General features: G+C 56.5%; 3 protein-coding genes across 3 annotated transcripts; all 3 read right to left on the bottom strand.

Annotated features, from left to right (window-relative positions):
- Positions 1-5: 5 nt before the first annotated feature.
- TPGS1 (tubulin polyglutamylase complex subunit 1) lies at positions 6-1,409 on the bottom strand. The gene is made up of 2 exons (XM_021540121.3): positions 1,084-1,409; positions 6-1,006 (listed from the first exon to the last, which is right to left on the bottom strand). The coding sequence occupies exons 1-2, from the start codon at positions 1,407-1,409 to the stop codon at positions 478-480; spliced, it is 855 nt and encodes a 284-aa protein (XP_021395796.1). The 3' UTR covers positions 6-477.
- A 645-nt stretch (positions 1,410-2,054) lies between these two features.
- Positions 2,055-4,166, bottom strand: MADCAM1 (mucosal vascular addressin cell adhesion molecule 1). The gene is given in 3 exon segments (XM_031507094.2): positions 2,055-2,185; positions 2,425-2,985; positions 3,239-4,166. Coding segments are annotated over 3 exon segments (1,620 nt in total).
- A 3,660-nt stretch (positions 4,167-7,826) lies between these two features.
- On the bottom strand, positions 7,827-16,934 carry LOC110475753 (hippocampus abundant transcript 1 protein). Its single transcript, XM_021540118.3, has 12 exons — positions 16,759-16,934; positions 16,227-16,322; positions 15,712-15,774; positions 14,672-14,799; positions 14,154-14,268; positions 13,474-13,692; positions 13,134-13,247; positions 12,608-12,679; positions 12,251-12,363; positions 12,050-12,147; positions 11,372-11,538; positions 7,827-11,288 (listed from the first exon to the last, which is right to left on the bottom strand). The coding sequence occupies exons 1-12, from the start codon at positions 16,840-16,842 to the stop codon at positions 11,079-11,081; spliced, it is 1,479 nt and encodes a 492-aa protein (XP_021395793.3). The 5' UTR covers positions 16,843-16,934; the 3' UTR covers positions 7,827-11,078.
- Between the last annotated feature and the right edge of the window lie 218 nt (positions 16,935-17,152).

Below are 17,152 nucleotides of genomic sequence, written 5' to 3'. Positions count from 1 at the left end.
AAAAAAATAATAAAAAAGCTTTAATGTCTTACAGCAAACCAGGAATTGAACAGTATAAATAACGATCAGACAAGTTTAAATAAATAACCCCTGGCCCGACACGCAGCTGGTGCCAGGGGGAGGGGATGTGTCTCATCCAGAACCTGCACTCCACATCCCAAACCACCTTAGCCCTCCCCAGCTGGCCCTGTGCAGCCACAGCCCAGCCCCACACTTTGTTCCTTCTGGGTCATTTCACTGCCTAAAGCAGCTCCATGGGTCACAGCCTCCACGTCAGTCCTGGATAACCCCTGAAAGGGCCAGAGGAGCCACGCAGGGACACGGAGCTGCTGGGCACCATCAGAGCAGGGCAGGCAGTGTGGGAACTGGGACTCTCCTGTTAGGCACAGCAGGGCTCTGCAGCCGGCGCCCCGTGCTCACCGTGCAGCTCGAGCGGGGCCCCGCAGGGCCGGCAGCCAGCGCCGCTCCCACCCAGCATCACTCCACGGGCTTCACCTTCGCTATGAACAGCGCCGTGGCTTTCTTCAGGAACTCCTCCCTGCTCATGGAGGAGCCCAGCTTCCTCTCCTGCAGCGCCTGGTCCATGGCCAGCGCCAGCCTGTCGGGGCCCAGCCGGGAGCCGGCCTCCAGGTAGCGGGCGGGCCGGGAGCCGTGCCCGGCGCCCAGCGCGTCCTCCAGCGCCCGCAGCACGGCCTGGCACAGCCGGCTGTCCGCCGAGTCCCCGGCGCCCAGCACGGCGAACAGCGCGTCGGCCTTGGCGGCGAACTCCAGCAGCACGCAGCAGGTGAGGACGCCGTAGCGGAACACGTCGAACGGGACGGCCTCGTGGTCGCGGCAGCGGACGCGGCGCAGCAGCTCGGCCGCCGCCTCGGCCGGGGCCGCCCCGCGCTGGCAGATGCGCCGCAGCAGCTCGCTGTAGAGCCGCCCGTCCACGCCCGCCGCCCGCCGCCGCCCGCCGCAGCCCAGCACCTCGTAGGCCGCGCCGGCGTTGCTGTCGAAGGCCGTCCTGTCGCGACAGGGCACACACACAGACCGGCGGCCTCGCCCCCCGTCCCCGCCGCCCTCCGCCGCCACCGGCCGCACCTGTGCGAGTGATGAGCCAGGCACACGTACCACAGCGCCCGCGCCAGGCGCTGCGGCGGCCCCGGGGGCTCCGCCGCCGCCTCCGCCAGCACCAGCCGCTCGAAGTACTCGGCCAGGAAGGACACGGGCTCGGCGGGCCGCGCCTCCAGCACCTTGAGCAGCGCCTCCCGCACCATGGCCGTGACGCCGGCTCGCAGCAGGAACTCCGCCGCGCTGCCCTCCGCTGGCCCGCCGCCCCCCGGCGCTGCCCGCCCCGGCTCCGGCAGCCCGCTGCCCCCCGCCGGCACCGGGGCGGCGGCCGCTCGCCGCTTCTCGTGCGCCGCCATCTTGGACCGTACTTCCGCCCTGGCCGGAAGTTTTTGTGCCGCCATCTTGCACTCTGGCAGCCAATCTGTGGGCAGGGAGGCGGTGTGAGAACGCCGCCATTGGGCGAGGCTGTGGCCGCCATCTTGAGTGTGGGCAAAGGAGCTGCGTTATCAACGCGGCTGGCGCCGCGGCCGCCATGTCTACTGAGGGTAGATGCCCCGCCCTTGGCAACCGGGCGGACGCCGCCGGTGTCCCGGGGCCGGTGAGGGGCCGCGGGACCGGGGTCGCCCAGGCCCAAAGGACACTTTGCAGAGGGCTCGAACGGAAACAGCTCTTTATTGGAGCAGCGGTGCCACCCGCTCGCCGCGCCCACGCTCCCCCCGGGGCTGCCTCGGACGTTCTGTTGTGACGGACGAGCGCCTTCGTGCTCCCGCCCGTCCGCCGGTGCCCGAGCACCGGGCCCAGCCCGGTGTTCGGTGCCAGCCCGCGGGGATCCAGTCCCGGACGTGTCCCTGTGCCGCCTCTGCTCGTTGCCCTTGCAGGCTTTGCCTCCCGCGGCAGCTGCTCGCCCTGCTGTCCGTCCTGCTGGCCAGGGCCCGGGCGAGGCCCGCGACAGCCGGGGGACAGCGGGGACAGGGCTGGAGGGCCGGGCCGTCAGCCGGCTGCTACCACCCCCAGCACAGCTGCTACCGCGATCTGAATCGTTTCCACAGGCGGCGAGACACGGCAGCGGTCACGATGAGCCCCAGCAGCGATCCCGCTGTCCCCATAGCAATGGAGCTGGAGCTGAAGGAATCTGCGAACACACGGAGCTGTTATTGCAGCCCGGGCAGGAAATGCCGAGGGGTGAGCGAATCACAGAATTCACAGCATCACCAGGTTGGAAGAGACCTTCAAGATCATCGAGTCCAACCCATGTCCCCAACACCTCAACTAAACCATGGCATCCCCCCAGCTCCAGCTGTGGCAGGGACAGAGGGGCTGCAGCTCCGCCCAGGCGATGTGGGCAGGGGTCTGCAGATCACCAGCACTCACCATCCACCACCATCACCTCCAGGCTGGCCATCTGGGCGCGGGGGCCGAGCAGGGCGCACTGGTAGTGGCCCTGGTGCCAGGGCTCGGCGCGGTCCAGGCACAGCGCAGAGCTGCTGCCCGCAGACTCCTCCCGGTACTGCGACAGGGCTGCGGGGGTCCGGAGCCAGCCCACCGTGGCGTTTCCGGTGCACCGAGCCTGGCACTCGATGCGCAGGGCCCTGCCCCACGTCCCGGTGGGAGGCAGCGACCGGATCTGCAGGCTGCAGGCGGGCACTGTCCCCACGGATGGCCCTGGCGCCGCCGTGCCAGAGCCAGGGAGGGTGCTGGTGGCCACACGTGCCATGGGGCTGCCTGCCATGAGGTCCTGGGGCACAGAGGGCACCGTGGAGGAGGGCTTGGTGACAGCAGCTAGATCCAGAGTGGTCCCAGCGCTGGGCTCCCGTGCTGTGGTGGCATCACCTGTAGGGACACTCCCTGGAGGGAGTGCTGTGGTGGCCACAGGCCTGGCTGTGCTGGGGCTCCCCGTGGAGGTGGCCACGGCTGCTGGCTGCTCCACCACAGCTGCAAACACACAGAGGCCTTGGTCACAGGTGACCTCGCTGCAGCCCCAACCTCCTCCAGGCCCTGGGCACAGCGAGCTGGAGCACAGGGGCACTGCCAGGTGGGGCAGGGATGGGGATGGGAGATTCGGGAGTGGTGCAGAAGTGGCTGCTGCTGCTTGGCAGAGCTATTCCGAGGAGCACAGGGCACTGGGGGTTGGCTCCAGGGGATGGGGTACATGCAGGTTGGGGTCCCAGCCCCTCCTGGCACTCACCCTCAGCACTTGCCACCAGAGATGCCACTCTGGTGAAGGTCTCCTGCCCGACCTGCAGCGTCACCTCGCACCTGAACTCCACCCCTTCTGCCACCTCTGTCCCTGTCACTGACAGGGTGGAAACCATACTACACAGCTCCTCCTCAGCCTCCTCCTCGCAGTCAACATCTGGTTCCTGCAGCAGCTGGTGCCCCCGGTACCAGGCCAGGGCCAGCCCGGTGGGAGGATACAGGCGCATGGCCGAGCAGGTCAGGTTGGCGGGGTGACCCGGGCGCAAGATGTGGGGAGCTGCCTCCAGCCTCAGCGTGTCTGGGAGGGCTGGAAAAGAGTCAAAGGTGATTTTTGGCAGCACAGCATAGCTCAGGAGGAAAGGGGCTGCCCTGGGGGTCCAGGGCTGTGCTGGGAGGCAGCGAGTGACAGCTGGGCAGCGCTTACCATAGACCTTCAGCATGACGGTTGCCTGGTAGTGCTGCCCGTGGCAGCTGCCCTGGCAGATCTTTGTGCCCTCCGTGGCCACGGTGGCGTGCCTGATGTGCAGGATGCTGTGGGTGGAGAAGGAGGAGATGGTCCCCAGGGCGGTGTCCAGCCCCCTCCAGTCCACCTTGCCCCCTGCGCAGGCCAAGGAGCAGTTCAGGTCTGTCGAGCCCCCAAAGGGCACCACGGGCTGCTGCGGTGTCACCACCAGCCTGCCAGCGGAGCGACCTGGGCAGGAGGAAAGCTCAGGCTCAGGGGAGGGGACAGCCACCAGCTCCCCACAGCTCCGAGTGGCATGGGGACAGGGTGACAGCGAGGTCCTGGGGCTGTAGGGCGAAGCAAGGAGAGCAGCACAGAGGGGAATTGGGGGATTAGGGTGGCTCTTGGCCCTGTGGCACTCACCGCTGCAGCCCCACAGCGAGCCGAGGAGGAGAAGGACAGGAGCCGGCCCCATCCCGCACAACAGCGGGCTTGGTTTTCCCTTCTTTTCTTCCTTTCCCCTCCCCAGGGAGCAGGTGCTGCTGGCCGGGGCTGTCTGTCTCCTTCTGGCCGCCGGCTCCAACCTCAGCCCTTCTTAAGCCCTGTAGGAACCGCCCCTACGAGCACCGGCCCCAGGACCTCCACAACTTCCCGCCCAAGGGGTATTTCCAGAGGGAGGTTTGTGATTTTCTTCCAGGCTCGGCTCTTGCACAACACCCAGCCGACGGCCAAGCTGGCAGCCCCCCCAAAGCTGGGAAAGTCCCTGTCCCAAAGGGTCCCCGTGTGGCTGCAGGGGCCCCCATCACCCCACCGGGGAGCCCTGCACAGGCACCTGCACGCCAGGATGTGGCTCAGATCCAGCTCTATCCCTGTTTTTTGCAGGCTACATCACTCCCCCAGAGGCAAACCAGCCTTTCCATGACCCCACAGCTGCTGGGGACACACAGCTGTGGAAAAGGCCCTGTGAGCCCCTGCCCCAAAAGCAGAGCCAGGACCCGTGGTCAGCCCTGTTGGTGAGCTGATTATTCCCGTTTATTCCTTAAAAAGGCTGTTTTCAGGGATGGAATCAGGTGTTCGTGTGGGGGTTGGTCTTGTGGTACAGATGGAGAAAGTGTCACCACAGAGAAGGTGTGGAACACCCTGCATTATCCAGCCTCAAGGCCCTCAGCATCTGTCCTGGGTCCACGCTGGGTCTGGCCTCACTCCCTCCTTCCTGCCCAGCTCCCCGTGGAGGGGTGAGCCCTGTTCTGCCCCATCCCACCCTGCCAGACTGCAGCCAAGGCTGGGGAAGGTCCTAAAGGGCTGAGGGAGGAACATGCCCATCTCTGCACCCAGTGTCACCACAGGACCTGGGCATTTCTCATCTGGAAACTTCTGAGAGGCAGCTCCGTGCACTGGGCATGCCATGCATTCTTTTAGAAGGTCATGCCATTAATTCTCTTGAGGGTGCAGGGGGCCTCTGAGCGAGGAAAGTGCTCTGTAAACACTTCCCACCAAATGTGCACACTCAGCCGAAGCAGGTGATTAATGATGCTGGGGTTTTTGATTAATGATGCTGGGGTTTTTGTTCCTTCCATCCTGTGTTAACAGAGCCACTTCCTGGATTTTCCAGCAGCCACCAGAGCCTCCCTGCCATGCCCAAACCTGGGACAAGCCATGGCCAGGGCTGCTCTCACACTGCCAGGCTCTTCCCAGAAATGTGTCTGGGAACCTTGAGGACACACACGTGGTGCCAGGGTTTCACTTGCATCTCTCACAACCCTGATTGCGGCACTGGTGCGATGAGAAAACCCCTGAATCGGTGTCTGAATGAGAGCTGAGCATTTATGGAACCACCTCATCTCCAAAAGAAGCTCCCCCAGACCTTTCCTGGACCTCAAGAAATTAGCAGTTACCAGAAAGTCCCACACCTTGTGCTGTACTTTGTTTTGGGGCTTGGAGTGCCCAGAGCTGCCTCAGCCACCCAGAGGAAATTGGAGTCATGGAAACCTGATAATCCTCCAGTTCCAACGGCCCAGCCACAGAGCCAGGGGCAGGTCAAGGGAATTTGGACAGCTCAGGGGACTTGGGGCAGCTCAGAGTGACGTGGCAGAGCCCCCAGGGCAGCTCTTGCTCACCCTGAGTAGTGGACCTATTGTAAATATAGGTGGACCTATTGTAAATACGGGTGAACCTGGTGGGAATGATGATGTTTGACTCTAGTTTAGAAGGCTGAATTATTTCTTTATTCTAACTATACTAGATTACATTAATATACTATTTAGAGGAGATACTAAAACTGCATACCTATTTTTCTAACTACTATATCTAACTAACAACTTGTGACCTTTTCTCTAGAGTCCAGCCCCAGGTGGGTTGGATTGGCCATCAGGTTCAAACAATCCTCACCAGAATCTAATCAAGCAATCACTCCAGGTAAACATTTCTCTAAAAACATTCCACATGGGAAAAACAAGGAGCAGAAATAGAAATTGTTTTCTCTTTCTTGTCTCTGTGCTCTTCTATGAAAAAATCTTGAGAGAGAGAAGAATGTGCCTGCCCCAGTGGACCCACCACACCCCTGTTCCACCACCTGCTTGGGACCTGTCCTCCATGGATTCAGAGCTTCCCCCAGCCCAGAGGAGCACAGGGACTGCACCAGGTTGCGTGCACAGGGCAGAAGGAGCAAGTTACTCACCAGCAGTGTTTTGCAGGCCACAGGAAGCCTTTGAAGGGACGAAGGGAACGCTGGATTTCCAGACTCGGGCCTGAACACCTTTCCTGGAAGCCGATTGTGCTTCCTCCCACCGGGCAATACTTTGTCCAGAGATGTTGCTCAGGAAACAAAACAGTTCAATGTGGAGACACAAAGCACCAAGGGACGAGTGCTGGCTCCAGCACAGGATACCCCCGGAGCCCCTCGGGTTGGGGTCTGGCCCCAGGTTGTCACCAGAAGGGACAAGGCTTTGCCACTGCCCCAGCAGCCACCACACCAGGGGATAGCGTGGTCAACAACATCCTGCACTGCAACACCTGCCCTTTGTTCTCCAGCGAGCTCATGTGAGACAAGTTGGAGGTTTTCTCTCAATTAAAGATGGAAACAACAAAACAAAAGCTAGCTCCAGTCTAGAGGAAATACATACAGAAGCAACAGGCTGTGTAAGAGCTCATGTTTCCAGGATACCATCCATCAAGCACCAGTTTCCATCCCAGAGCTGGCTTGGATGTGGTTATATTTTTTGGGATTATATTAGTCACTCATGACCATCCTCAGCCACCACAAAGAGTGTTTAAATGAGTTAGATAAGATCTAAATTAGGCCTGGCTACTAAAAACCAGTCCAGGAAGAGGCTCCAGTGGGGCAGGCTGTGGGAATCCAGAGCTTCCCTCTGGCTACCCTGGCAGGTTTGGGACCCTGGCAGGGCTCAGGAACCCCCCTGGACAGAGCCCCCAGAGACACTGGCTGTGATCTCTGGCCATGGAAAAGAGTTTTCAATCTTACAGCATGAATTACCAGCTCTGAATGTTTGATATAAGTAATAATTAAGTGTGGCACAGGTACAAAAGTAAAATTTTAGGATTCTAGATAAGAGGTCCAAAGGGGACAAGATGGAGGAAATTGGGTGTATCTTGTCCTTTTTCTCCTTCTTCATGCCCTCCATGTTTCACTGTGGTGTTGGCATTTTTCTGTTGGTTCAGGCTGGGGACACACTGTCCAACGTAGGTGACAGATATTGGCACGTTCTTGTAAATCCAGCCCAGGGAGTTTCTGGTATTGAATGTTTGTAACATCCCACTGAGGGCAGAGCCCCACACGCTGCCCTGCAGGACAGAGCTGGGCAGGGCAGCAGAACATGTGAGAGATAAACAGAATAAACAACCTGGAAACCAGCACAGACCAATTATGGCTTCTTCTTTGGCAATGGGGCTGAAAGACAGAGACTTTTTGCAATTTCAGAATCATCAATACCTCAGATTCTGACAGCAGACAGGAGCCAGGGACCTGCTTCCCATCCTGGGCTGGTGCAGAGACTGCAGCCCCGACCCAGCTCCCCCAAACCTATCCCACATCTTCACATAATTCTCAAGGGGAATTTATATTCTGGGCAGAAGCTGCCTGGTACCACTGGTGATGGAGAGGAATAAGGGGAGAGACTTTTGACACAACAGGAAAGCAGCAGTTTAATAAATAATCCATCAGAGGGAGAGATTAGCCAGTTCCAAACACAACCTGAACTGAAATAAATACATTTTATCGTTAGCTTAAAAAAGAGACACAAACGCACGTGATGGTGAACGGTGAGAGAGCAGAGGTGGGGCCAAGTGCCCACACTTTAAAGATACCACAGCTGTCAACAGCCTTTGGAGTGCAGAAAAAGAATAAAAACAGGGAAGTAAAAAGTTACTACTTTGTAAAATTAATGGCAGAAGAGAAAGCAATGGTGTAACTCAGGTTTTTAATGCAACAAGATCAGCTGAAACTCACTTGACCTGCCAGGACTGCTGACAGGCAATTGAGATGATTTTTGCCTTGTGTTTGGGCACTGCTGTTACCATCCCAGGCTTTAAGTCCCTGCAGACAAATCCTGGGAATCCCAAAGTTAAACAGCTGGGCTCAGGCACTGCACAGCAGATCAAGCAGATTTTAAGAAAAGATTCTTTTTTAAAAAGTTGCGTTTTCATATAAAGTAACAAGAATTGGCAAAACTAGCTGAATGCTCCACACAGCCTTTCCAGCCTCCACATGGGATGCTGTGGAAGCACCAGCCCTTCAGAACAAGTTGTTCTTCATTTGGCTCTGGTAACTTCAGCTCCAGCACCGCCTGGCCCAGCTCCTGCTCTGTCACCTCAAGGCAGAACAGCGCTGAGGGAAGGGGAGGCACCGGGCCGAGGCCCCACCAAACCAGGTGAGAGGAACCCCAATAGGGTGGGAAGGGATCCCTGCTTGCTCCCTGCACCTCAGAGAGCCCCTGCTGCCAGGTCTGCACACCAGCACAAACCACCTTTCTGTTGGTAATGGCACCTGTAGAGGTCCTGCTGCTGCCTGGTGCTGTACCCCCCTCCGTCCACCTGCTGCCATATCCCCACCCCAGCTGCCCAGTGCTGTAACCCCACTGGTGCCCAGTGCCACCACAGCAGGTCACCAAGCAGGCCACAGCCCCTGACCTGGCAGTCTCCCTGCTGGCAGCACCAAGCCCCAAGTTTGGGGGCTGACAAAGGGACCAAAACACTCCAGGCTCACGATGCACAAGTCAGCATCTCCAGAAGCTCAGGGGTCACATCATGACCTGGGAGGGAAGATTCTGGACAGTTCTGGGGTCTGAGGGGAAGGAGAGGCTGAGAGGACACAGGCAGCAGCAGTGGTGAGAGGGAACGGGACCAGAAACATACTGGTTTCAATAAACTATGCAATAAGGGAGAGGACTTTTAAAAATATATCTCTATATACTTTATATCATATAAATTATGCTCGTCTTTTTGTAACTTGTCGCTATATTGTACCCGTGAAGCTCCGAGGTAATGGTTCCATGTTTTATTTCATCTGTGTGTGAGGGAAAAACCTACTTCAGCTCACTTTAACCCATGTAAATCAACAGATTGCCAGGACTCAGGGAAAGTCCTGTCTAAAAAAGGCATTTTTGTGACCAACAGAGGTGGGGGAACTGCTGCCTGGAAGTGCAAGTGACAGGATTTCCTTCAGGATAAAAGCTTGCCATGCACACACAGTACTGACCATCCCACTAATGTTTGGGAATTGGGAGTGTCACCACAAGGAGCTTGGGAAAAATGGAGTCATGGCAGGTCAAGGAAGTTTCTGCTGGCTCTGCTCCCCAGACCTGCAGCCAGACCCATCTCAGCATCCCTCTGTGTCCCAGCTGCTCCTAGTTCTGAGCACAGGAGCTGCCACCAGGCCAGATCAACACAAAACAAACTGTCAGTTCACTTAAATACCCACCTCTGACAACCAAATGGCATTTGCAGTTGCTGCTGTGTGTCTGCAAAGATCCCCGATGTAAAGGGCCAGCACTGCCTCCCTTTGGCTGCTCTCCCCTGGGTAACCTTCCCCAAACCCACAGAGAGGGGACCCCAAACAGAGAGCAGCCAAGGCAAGACTGGTTCAGCTGCTGCACCCTCAGTTCCTTTAACAAAGGATTCCTGAGGTGTCCTTGGTTTGGTCCTTACTTCCCAGAACTGCTCAATGCCACCACTACTTATTTACTCGAATCAGAACAATTGTTTCCTGCCCTCTGCCACATTTCTATAAACAACCACACATTCCCTGTTTGCCTCAGCTCCTTTCACAACACTCCAAGCACCTCCTGCTCTTTCTGAGCACAGCTGAGCCTGCAGCAGAGGCTACAGTTCCACTGTTCCATAAACAAAAGCCTCCACAGCAGGCTCAGAAATGCCACATGGAATCCAAACCCCTAAGTCCAAATCAATGCAGCCTTCACCATCAGGATCTATTGGGTTGAGAATAAACCAGCTCTGGACACTCTTTGGGTTTAGCACCAGATGGCAGGAGCCCAGGGGCAAACCAGCATGTTTTGTACAATGCTCAAGGTAAACAATCATTTCTCTGACCCTTCTCCCAGGAAACCACGCATCTCCAAAGTGCTCAGCACAGCCAAGTTGTTCTCCTAAACAACCCTCACAGCTCCAGGAAAAGATTTCTGAAAAAATTCTTCTACCTACTGCCCACAGAGGCAACAGGCAAATGCCACCTCAGAGTGACAAGAAAATCAAACAGAACCACAGCTCTTGTGGCCATCCAAATGCTTGTAATTCATGTAGCTGCCCTTCTCACACCTGCCCATTCTCCCCTGTGTCAGCTGCAACTTCTTCATTTTTATCCTCTTCATCAGAACATTAAGTCAGTAGATTTCTATTTTTTTGGTCTAAGTTTCACTTGGGGCAGAACGGGGAGAGGAAGCTCAGAGCTGCACTCCCTGTGCTTCACACACACCCTGTCCCCTCAGCATGTCACCAGAGCGTGCAGGGGTGGGTGCCAGCAGCAGGAACAGCTCTGCCAGGGATGGGGCATGGAGCAAATGCCATATTTGATCCCAGGGACAGCTCAGGGAGCTCTCACCAACCACAGCCCACGCTGGCTCCACCTCCAGCAGCGAGCAGATCATTTGGCAGGGCACACTGGGGCAGGTTTGCTTTCCAGAACTATCCCTCCAGTGGAGCAGCTCCGTATCTCCCCTTTCCATCAGCACCAGGTGATACAATTCCATTTTTGCACCAGCTGGGTGTATTTGGCTCGAAGGGAAACCTCATCCCTCCTCAGTAGCTGTTAGTGGCACAGTCTGTTACCTTGGATCCCTCTCTCCCCCCTCCCCGAGCTCCTGCTGAGTCCGTCCTTGGTGTGGAGTCGAGCCAGAAGGCAGGTCCCTGTCCCACCTCACACGCTGCTGTCCTCCAGCAGGGGCTCCTTGCCATCTGACCCCCCAGCTGGTGGGCTGTGGGGGTGGGCCTGGGCCCCTGTGCTGTGCTTCTTGTGGCTGCCTGACCTCAGTGCCAGGTTGTGTTCCGGGATGAACAGGGCCACCAGCAGCGACAGCAGCACGGAGCACGCCCCAAACAGGAAGGGTGGCCCAGGGATGATGCTGCTCTGGAGAGACAGAGAGAGACAGGAATGATTCAAGCGTGAGGGCAAACATAGCCCAGCAAAAAGTGAGAAAGCTCAGCAGGTACCTCATCTGTAGGGTTGGCCATGTTGGGTTTGGAGGCTTTGCCCAAAGTTTCCACCTCAGCCATTTCATTCAACTCCACGTGGAAGAGATAGAAGACAAAACCATAGAGTGCTGGCCCCAGGCCGTTACACAGACCCCGAATTCCAGTGATCATCCCCTGCACCACACCTAAGGACAGAGGGAAGAAGGGGGGAAATGCCTTCAGCTTTCCAAAGAAACTTGTTTTATTCGAGGATACATATTTAGAGATATTTAGAGACAGGATCTGGGCTGATGTGCAGGGGGAGGGGTTTGCTGATGAGCAGCTTCACTCAGTGCCAGGTTCTAGAAAAATCAGTAATGCTGGGCTTGCTGCTTTGCAGACTGAAATAAGCATGGGCACATCAAGCAATAATTTCTAATTAACTAGAATTAAATTGAGGGCTCAGAGATGTACAGTGAGGCAGGCAAAATGCAGCAGCCTCAGAGGGACAACACCAAACACCCACTGGCATGACTTGGGAGTTGCCCAGTACAGCACCAGCCGTGGTCAAAGATAAGAGTGGCAATACTGCTGTGAGTAGTGACACTCCACAGCTGGCACAGATGTTCCTGCACACCCCTCCACCACCACGGCCTTGTGCCAGCTCAGCACCTGCTGGGACGAACCCCCCCATCAGATGGGTCCCCAAGCACTCACCCTGCTGGTCAGGGTCCGTGCTCCTCGACACCATGGCACTGATGGCTGGGAAGGTGATGCTGGACATGGCAGCCACAGCTCCTGCTGCCCACATCATCCTGGGGTGGAAGGAGGCAGCTGTGAGGAGCAGCCCTGTGCCCTCACCCTGTGCTGCAGGGTGGGAGCGGCCACAGAGGGACAGAAATGTGGAAGAACCCTCACCAAGGCTGTGATCCAAAGCCATACCAGGCAAGCTGCAGGATCTGGAAGCCTAGTCCCAGGAGGATGGTGTTTTTATTTCCTATGGAGCGCATGAGAATTCCCAACACGACTGTCTGGAAAGGAAAACAGGGAAAACAGGTGTTTTCATCAAGGCAGGGGCAAAGAAAGAGGGAAACAACAGCAGACAAGAGGACAGAAAGCTGAGGGACTTCTATGGGTCCCTCCCAATTTAAGATCTTCTCTGTTTCAAAAGTCTCTGTGGCCACAGGAGTTCTGACAACTCAGCGGCCCCAAAATCAGAAATTTTGGACATTCTTACAGCAGACTGCTCAAGCCAACACAGAAATTGCTTCTCACCTGAGCCAGTATAGAGAGAATTCCAACCACACCGATAAAGGCTGCTACAGTCTCTGAGGAAAAACCAATGACCTGTGAAAACATCAGAGAGGGACTTTTCAGGCAGATTTGTACCAGGTGACAAGAGCATCAATGTCACTCATGTTTACCGAACTTGCTTCTCAGGGACCTGCACATTAACAGCCACTGCCCTTGGGCTGCCACAGGAATAAAACAAAATATTTTCCTCTGGCTGAAGAAATGGTTTTAAATCCCTGAGCTGCCCTTGTAGTGCCCGAAGGTGGCACAGGCAGGATGGCCAGGCAGACACCAGCAAGGAGCCAAGCCAGGCCTTGCCCCTGGCAATGCTTAGAGCAGTCAGCAAGCTCACACACTTTTCAGGAGAGCTGGAACAAATCACTGTTTCTTACAATTTCAGCTTTACTGATTTATTGGCCAAGAAAAGCCACATTGGGACAGGTGACACAACTCTGACTGAATTTACAGGGCGGGATTTCCTGCACACAGAGCTTTGACAGAGACTGACCTGTCGTAGGTACAGGAAGAAGCTGGAGTACTGGCCAGCCTCAGGCAGGTAGGAGAGAAAGACGGTGATGCAGATGAGCAGCACTGTGGAGTCCTGACCCACCTTCCTCAAGGACTGCAGGGAATGAGAAAAAAATGTTTTAAAAATTGACTTTATATCACTGAAAAATCTCCAGGTACAAAACCAGCCAAACCAAAAGCGTAACACCTTAAAAGTCAGCAGGACTAAAGCAAACACAAAGCATTACCAGCAGACAGGCAAACAGCAGTGTTGGATTTTCTACAAGTTTTCTACGAATTTTTGACAAATCCGTTTCTCACACAGCAGCAGGCTCACTCACAGCAAACGGGTCAGCTTGTTCCCAGGAGATTGGGGCTCCCCAGGAGACCGGGCGCATCTCTTCAGGCAGGGACTCGGGCACAGCCAGCAGGATGAAGCCAATATCCAGCAAAGCCACCCCTGAAGCCAGCACAACCACCAGGGTGTCACCGTAGGCTTGGGAAAGGTAGGCGCCGATGGCCGGGCTGGTGACCAGGCTGGCAGCAAACGTGGCTGACACCTGGAAGCACAAAACATCCCTACAGCCTCTTCTTTAGAGCCCATTTCCCTCTCCCCAGTGAGCCAGGGGAACTCCTGGATACTTCTGGAACTCATCTTTGATGGAGAGGTAACTAAGAATTCGCAGGGATTCTCTTGGTGCACCTGGGCTCAGTTATAGCAAAGGGGAATCAAAGCTGTCCTAGCAATTCCTGTGTGGTTCTGTCAGTAAAGCTACAGGAAGGGCAGGATCACACCAAGCATCACAGGTTCCCCTCCCCTGGTGTGGAAAAGGGAAGGACCAGGCTGGTTTCCACAACTCAGAGAGGGCAGAGATCAGCCTCCCCCTCAGAGCTAAATCCCAAACAGGACAGGGAGACTGCATGATCAGTCAGTAGATCTCCCATCCTAATTTTGTATCTCTCCTACCTGCAAAGCCCCAGATATTTCTTTCAAAGCCAGGCCAGTGACTCAGCTCCTTACCAGGCCGTACGCCGTGCTGCGCTCATGCTCCTGTGTGATATCAGCAACATAGGCAAAAATCACAGAAAAGGTGACAGCAAACACTCCAGACATGGAAATGACAGCAAAGTACCACCTGCAAGAGCCCAAGGCACAGTTAGATAGCAACCACACCACGGTCCACAGCTGATGAAGCAGAGCCTCTCCCTTGTTTTCCCCCCAGTCCATCCTGTTTCCAGTGCACCAGAACAAGAAGATAGAGTCTTGGTCTGGAGACCCCTGAAGTTTTATCACTTATTTTCCCTAATAGAAACAATGCACTGAGCTGGGGAACAAGCACAGAGGACAGACCAGTCCTTTATTCCCAGCTGAACCCTCCAAATCCAGACAAGTCAGTCTCTAGGCTGAGCATCCTTGTCCTTGAGATGGATGAGACTCTTCCATCTCATCCTGAAAGGAGCACCTGCAAACCCCCCTCCTTCAGCCTCCTGCTGCTGCCCCTCCTCAGAACCCTGGGGCTCTGCTGAGGGTGAACTCACCATGGGCTGATCTTCATCAGAGGAATTGGTGCACACGTGAAGAAGACGGTGAGAAGGAGGAAAGATTTCCTGCCCCAGACATCAGAGAGAGCACCAATCAGCGGGGCACTTAGGAAAGAGAGCAGACCCTGGCATGGACAGACAGACCAGAGGACAGAGAAACCCCTCAGTGAGAGCTTTCAACAACAACAGGAGGAGACAACCCATTCCTGACTGCTACAAGCAGCAATGCTGTTACAACAGAGCAGTTTATTCAACTCCCCACATCCTTTTAGGGAGGGAAAACCAAATCCTCAACCAGCAAGGCCCCACTGAGCACTCCTGCTCCCTGCAGAGCTCTGCTCTGGGCACCCAGGCAGCCCTGCCAGGGCCTGGAGAGCTGCTGGCACAGCTCCAGGGAAAAGCTTTCTCCTGTAGATGGAGACAGGACAGACACAATGAGAAGACAGGGCCATTAAGCACAAATAAAATTATTCAAGGCCTTTCCATGTCTCCCAAGCCCGAGGCAGGCAGGGCAGAGCCTTTCAGTGCTGGGGCTGTTTTCCAAGATCCTCTTGCCAGAGACAGCCCAGAACTGTCTGTGTTGCCTGATTCCCCAGTCAGAACACAGGACTATTGCCTGTTCACAACTGTTGCCTGCAATTCTGCTCTGGGAATGCTGGTCTAGTGGCAAGAAGCTTCCCAATCCCACAGCAGATTCCCACCTCCTGCCTGGAGATCACTGAGGCCACTTGGTTTCAATTTCTATCACTAATAAGTTTAGATGTCACTGATTTGTCATTCTGTTGTGCTCCAAAGGATGGGCACAGGGCTGATCTCATGCTGGTGAGATTATTTCCAGCTGAACCACACAGCTGCTGTAACTCCTGCTCAATAAAATCAGCTGTCTGTGTCCTTCCTTTTGCATCAGGTTTGCCAGAGCCCCCTCAAAGTGGCCAAATATTGGCTGACACCAGCAAACTAAATAAATAATAATAATGGCTTATCCTTCTTGCACCCATGGCAGATTTAAAGGAAATCCTGGAAGGAATATTCCTCACCTTGACTCCATGAATCAGACCATTCATCAGGAACGTGTGCTGAGGAAAAGTCTGGTGTAAGACCTGGAGGGAAGACAAACCAAAACTAAATGGAAGAGTCAGAGCTAGCAACTTCTGCAAAATTTCTGTAATCATCTGCCAGCCAGAGGACTGGAAGGGCAAAATCCAGGGAAAAGGGGAAATACCCTGCCAACAATGCCTCCATGTGAAGAGCTCTGCCTGCCTTTTCCAGTATGGAAAACCACTACCATTAATGCTTTCCAGGTCTATAAATCACTCCAGCATGCTCAGAGAGCCTTTCCCCATCACCTGAACCCCCTCTGGCTTTTTTATGCCAGCACATCACTTCTCTGCTGCTCTCTTTGTGCTGTCTGTATGTTTAATTTGCATTTTATATTACCAGACTAATATGCCTAAATGCTTTTGGTTTGTTTTTTTTTTGCATAACCAAACCCTCCTTTTCCACAGCTCCCCGACGAAAGGTCGTGCTAAGACCTTAATGGGGACACGCTCACCGTCAGCATCGGCGTGGTCAGCAGCCCCCAGGCAAAGAACTCCAGGAAAATCACCACCACGGCGTGGTACACGCTGGGCTCCCCGATGCCCTGGCGCTGCAAAACACAGCAAAGCCAAAAACCTTTGAGCAGCCTCGTCCCGCAGCGCAGAGAGCTCACACGGCTCCGCGCGTCCCGAACACGCGTGAACGCAGCGAGAGACGCTGTTCTGAAACCTTCCTTCTGCAGACAGCCTAGGGAGCGCAAACCCAGCCCCAGCGGTCCGTGAGCGACTCCCTGCCCCGGTTTTGCTGCCCAGGAACGGGAGCGCACCGGGAAAGCGGCGCGAAGCCGGCAGGCGCAGCGCATCCACGGGATGCTCCAGCATCCGCCGGGACCAGCGCGTCCCGGGGCGGCGGCAGCGGCGCCCACAGGAGTGCGGCCCGGCGGGACAGCCCGCACCGGACACCGGGCACCGGACACCGGCACCGCCCGCGCTCCCGTCGGTGCCGGTCCCCGCCATGCCCCCGGCAGCCCCCGGCCCCGCGCTCACGCCGGCCCCGTCCCGGATCACGATCTTCTTGGCCAGCAGGACGCTGCGGTTGAGCCGCTTCTTCTTCTTCTTCTCGCCGGTCATGGCGCCGCCGGGCCGCTGCCGATCACCGGCCGCCGCGGCTGCCCCATCCTCCCCGTGGCGGGCCGGGCCGAACCGGACCGGGCCGCGCAGAGGCCGAGGCCGGGCCCGGCTCCGGAGCCCGACCGGCACCGGGCGGGGAGCGCCGGGCCCGGCGCTGAGGGGGAGCGCGGCGGAGGGGCGGCCCCGCCCCGCCCCGGCACCCGGCACTTCCGGCGCGCCGCTCCTCGCGCCTCATTGGCTGCTCCGCCGCTTCCGCATCGGCCGCGCTGGCCTGTGATTGGCTGGTAGGGACAAGGGGGCGGGCATTTCT

This window comes from Lonchura striata, chromosome 28 (assembly GCF_046129695.1).
Source record: "Lonchura striata isolate bLonStr1 chromosome 28, bLonStr1.mat, whole genome shotgun sequence".
NCBI lineage: Eukaryota > Metazoa > Chordata > Aves > Passeriformes > Estrildidae > Lonchura > Lonchura striata.
Note: the sequence above shows the minus strand (reverse complement) of the source record. Positions and strands in the feature narration are given on the sequence as shown.

Excerpts from the sequence above, each read along its gene's own strand:
- TPGS1 (XM_021540121.3), bottom strand. The coding sequence starts at position 1,409 with ATGGCGGCGCACGAGAAGCGGCGAGCGGCCGCCGCCCCGGTGCCGGCG. Across the intron at positions 1,007-1,083 it reads CTGGCTCATCACTCGCACAG|GACGGCCTTCGACAGCAACG; the intron begins GTGCGGCCGGTG and ends CTGTCGCGACAG.
- LOC110475753 (XM_021540118.3), bottom strand. The coding sequence starts at position 16,842 with ATGACCGGCGAGAAGAAGAAGAAGAAGCGGCTCAACCGCAGCGTCCTG. Across the intron at positions 15,775-16,226 it reads TGACCACGCCGATGCTGACG|GTCTTACACCAGACTTTTCC; the intron begins GTGAGCGTGTCC and ends TCTTCCCTCCAG. Across the intron at positions 14,800-15,711 it reads GTCTGATTCATGGAGTCAAG|GGTCTGCTCTCTTTCCTAAG; the intron begins GTGAGGAATATT and ends TGTCCATGCCAG.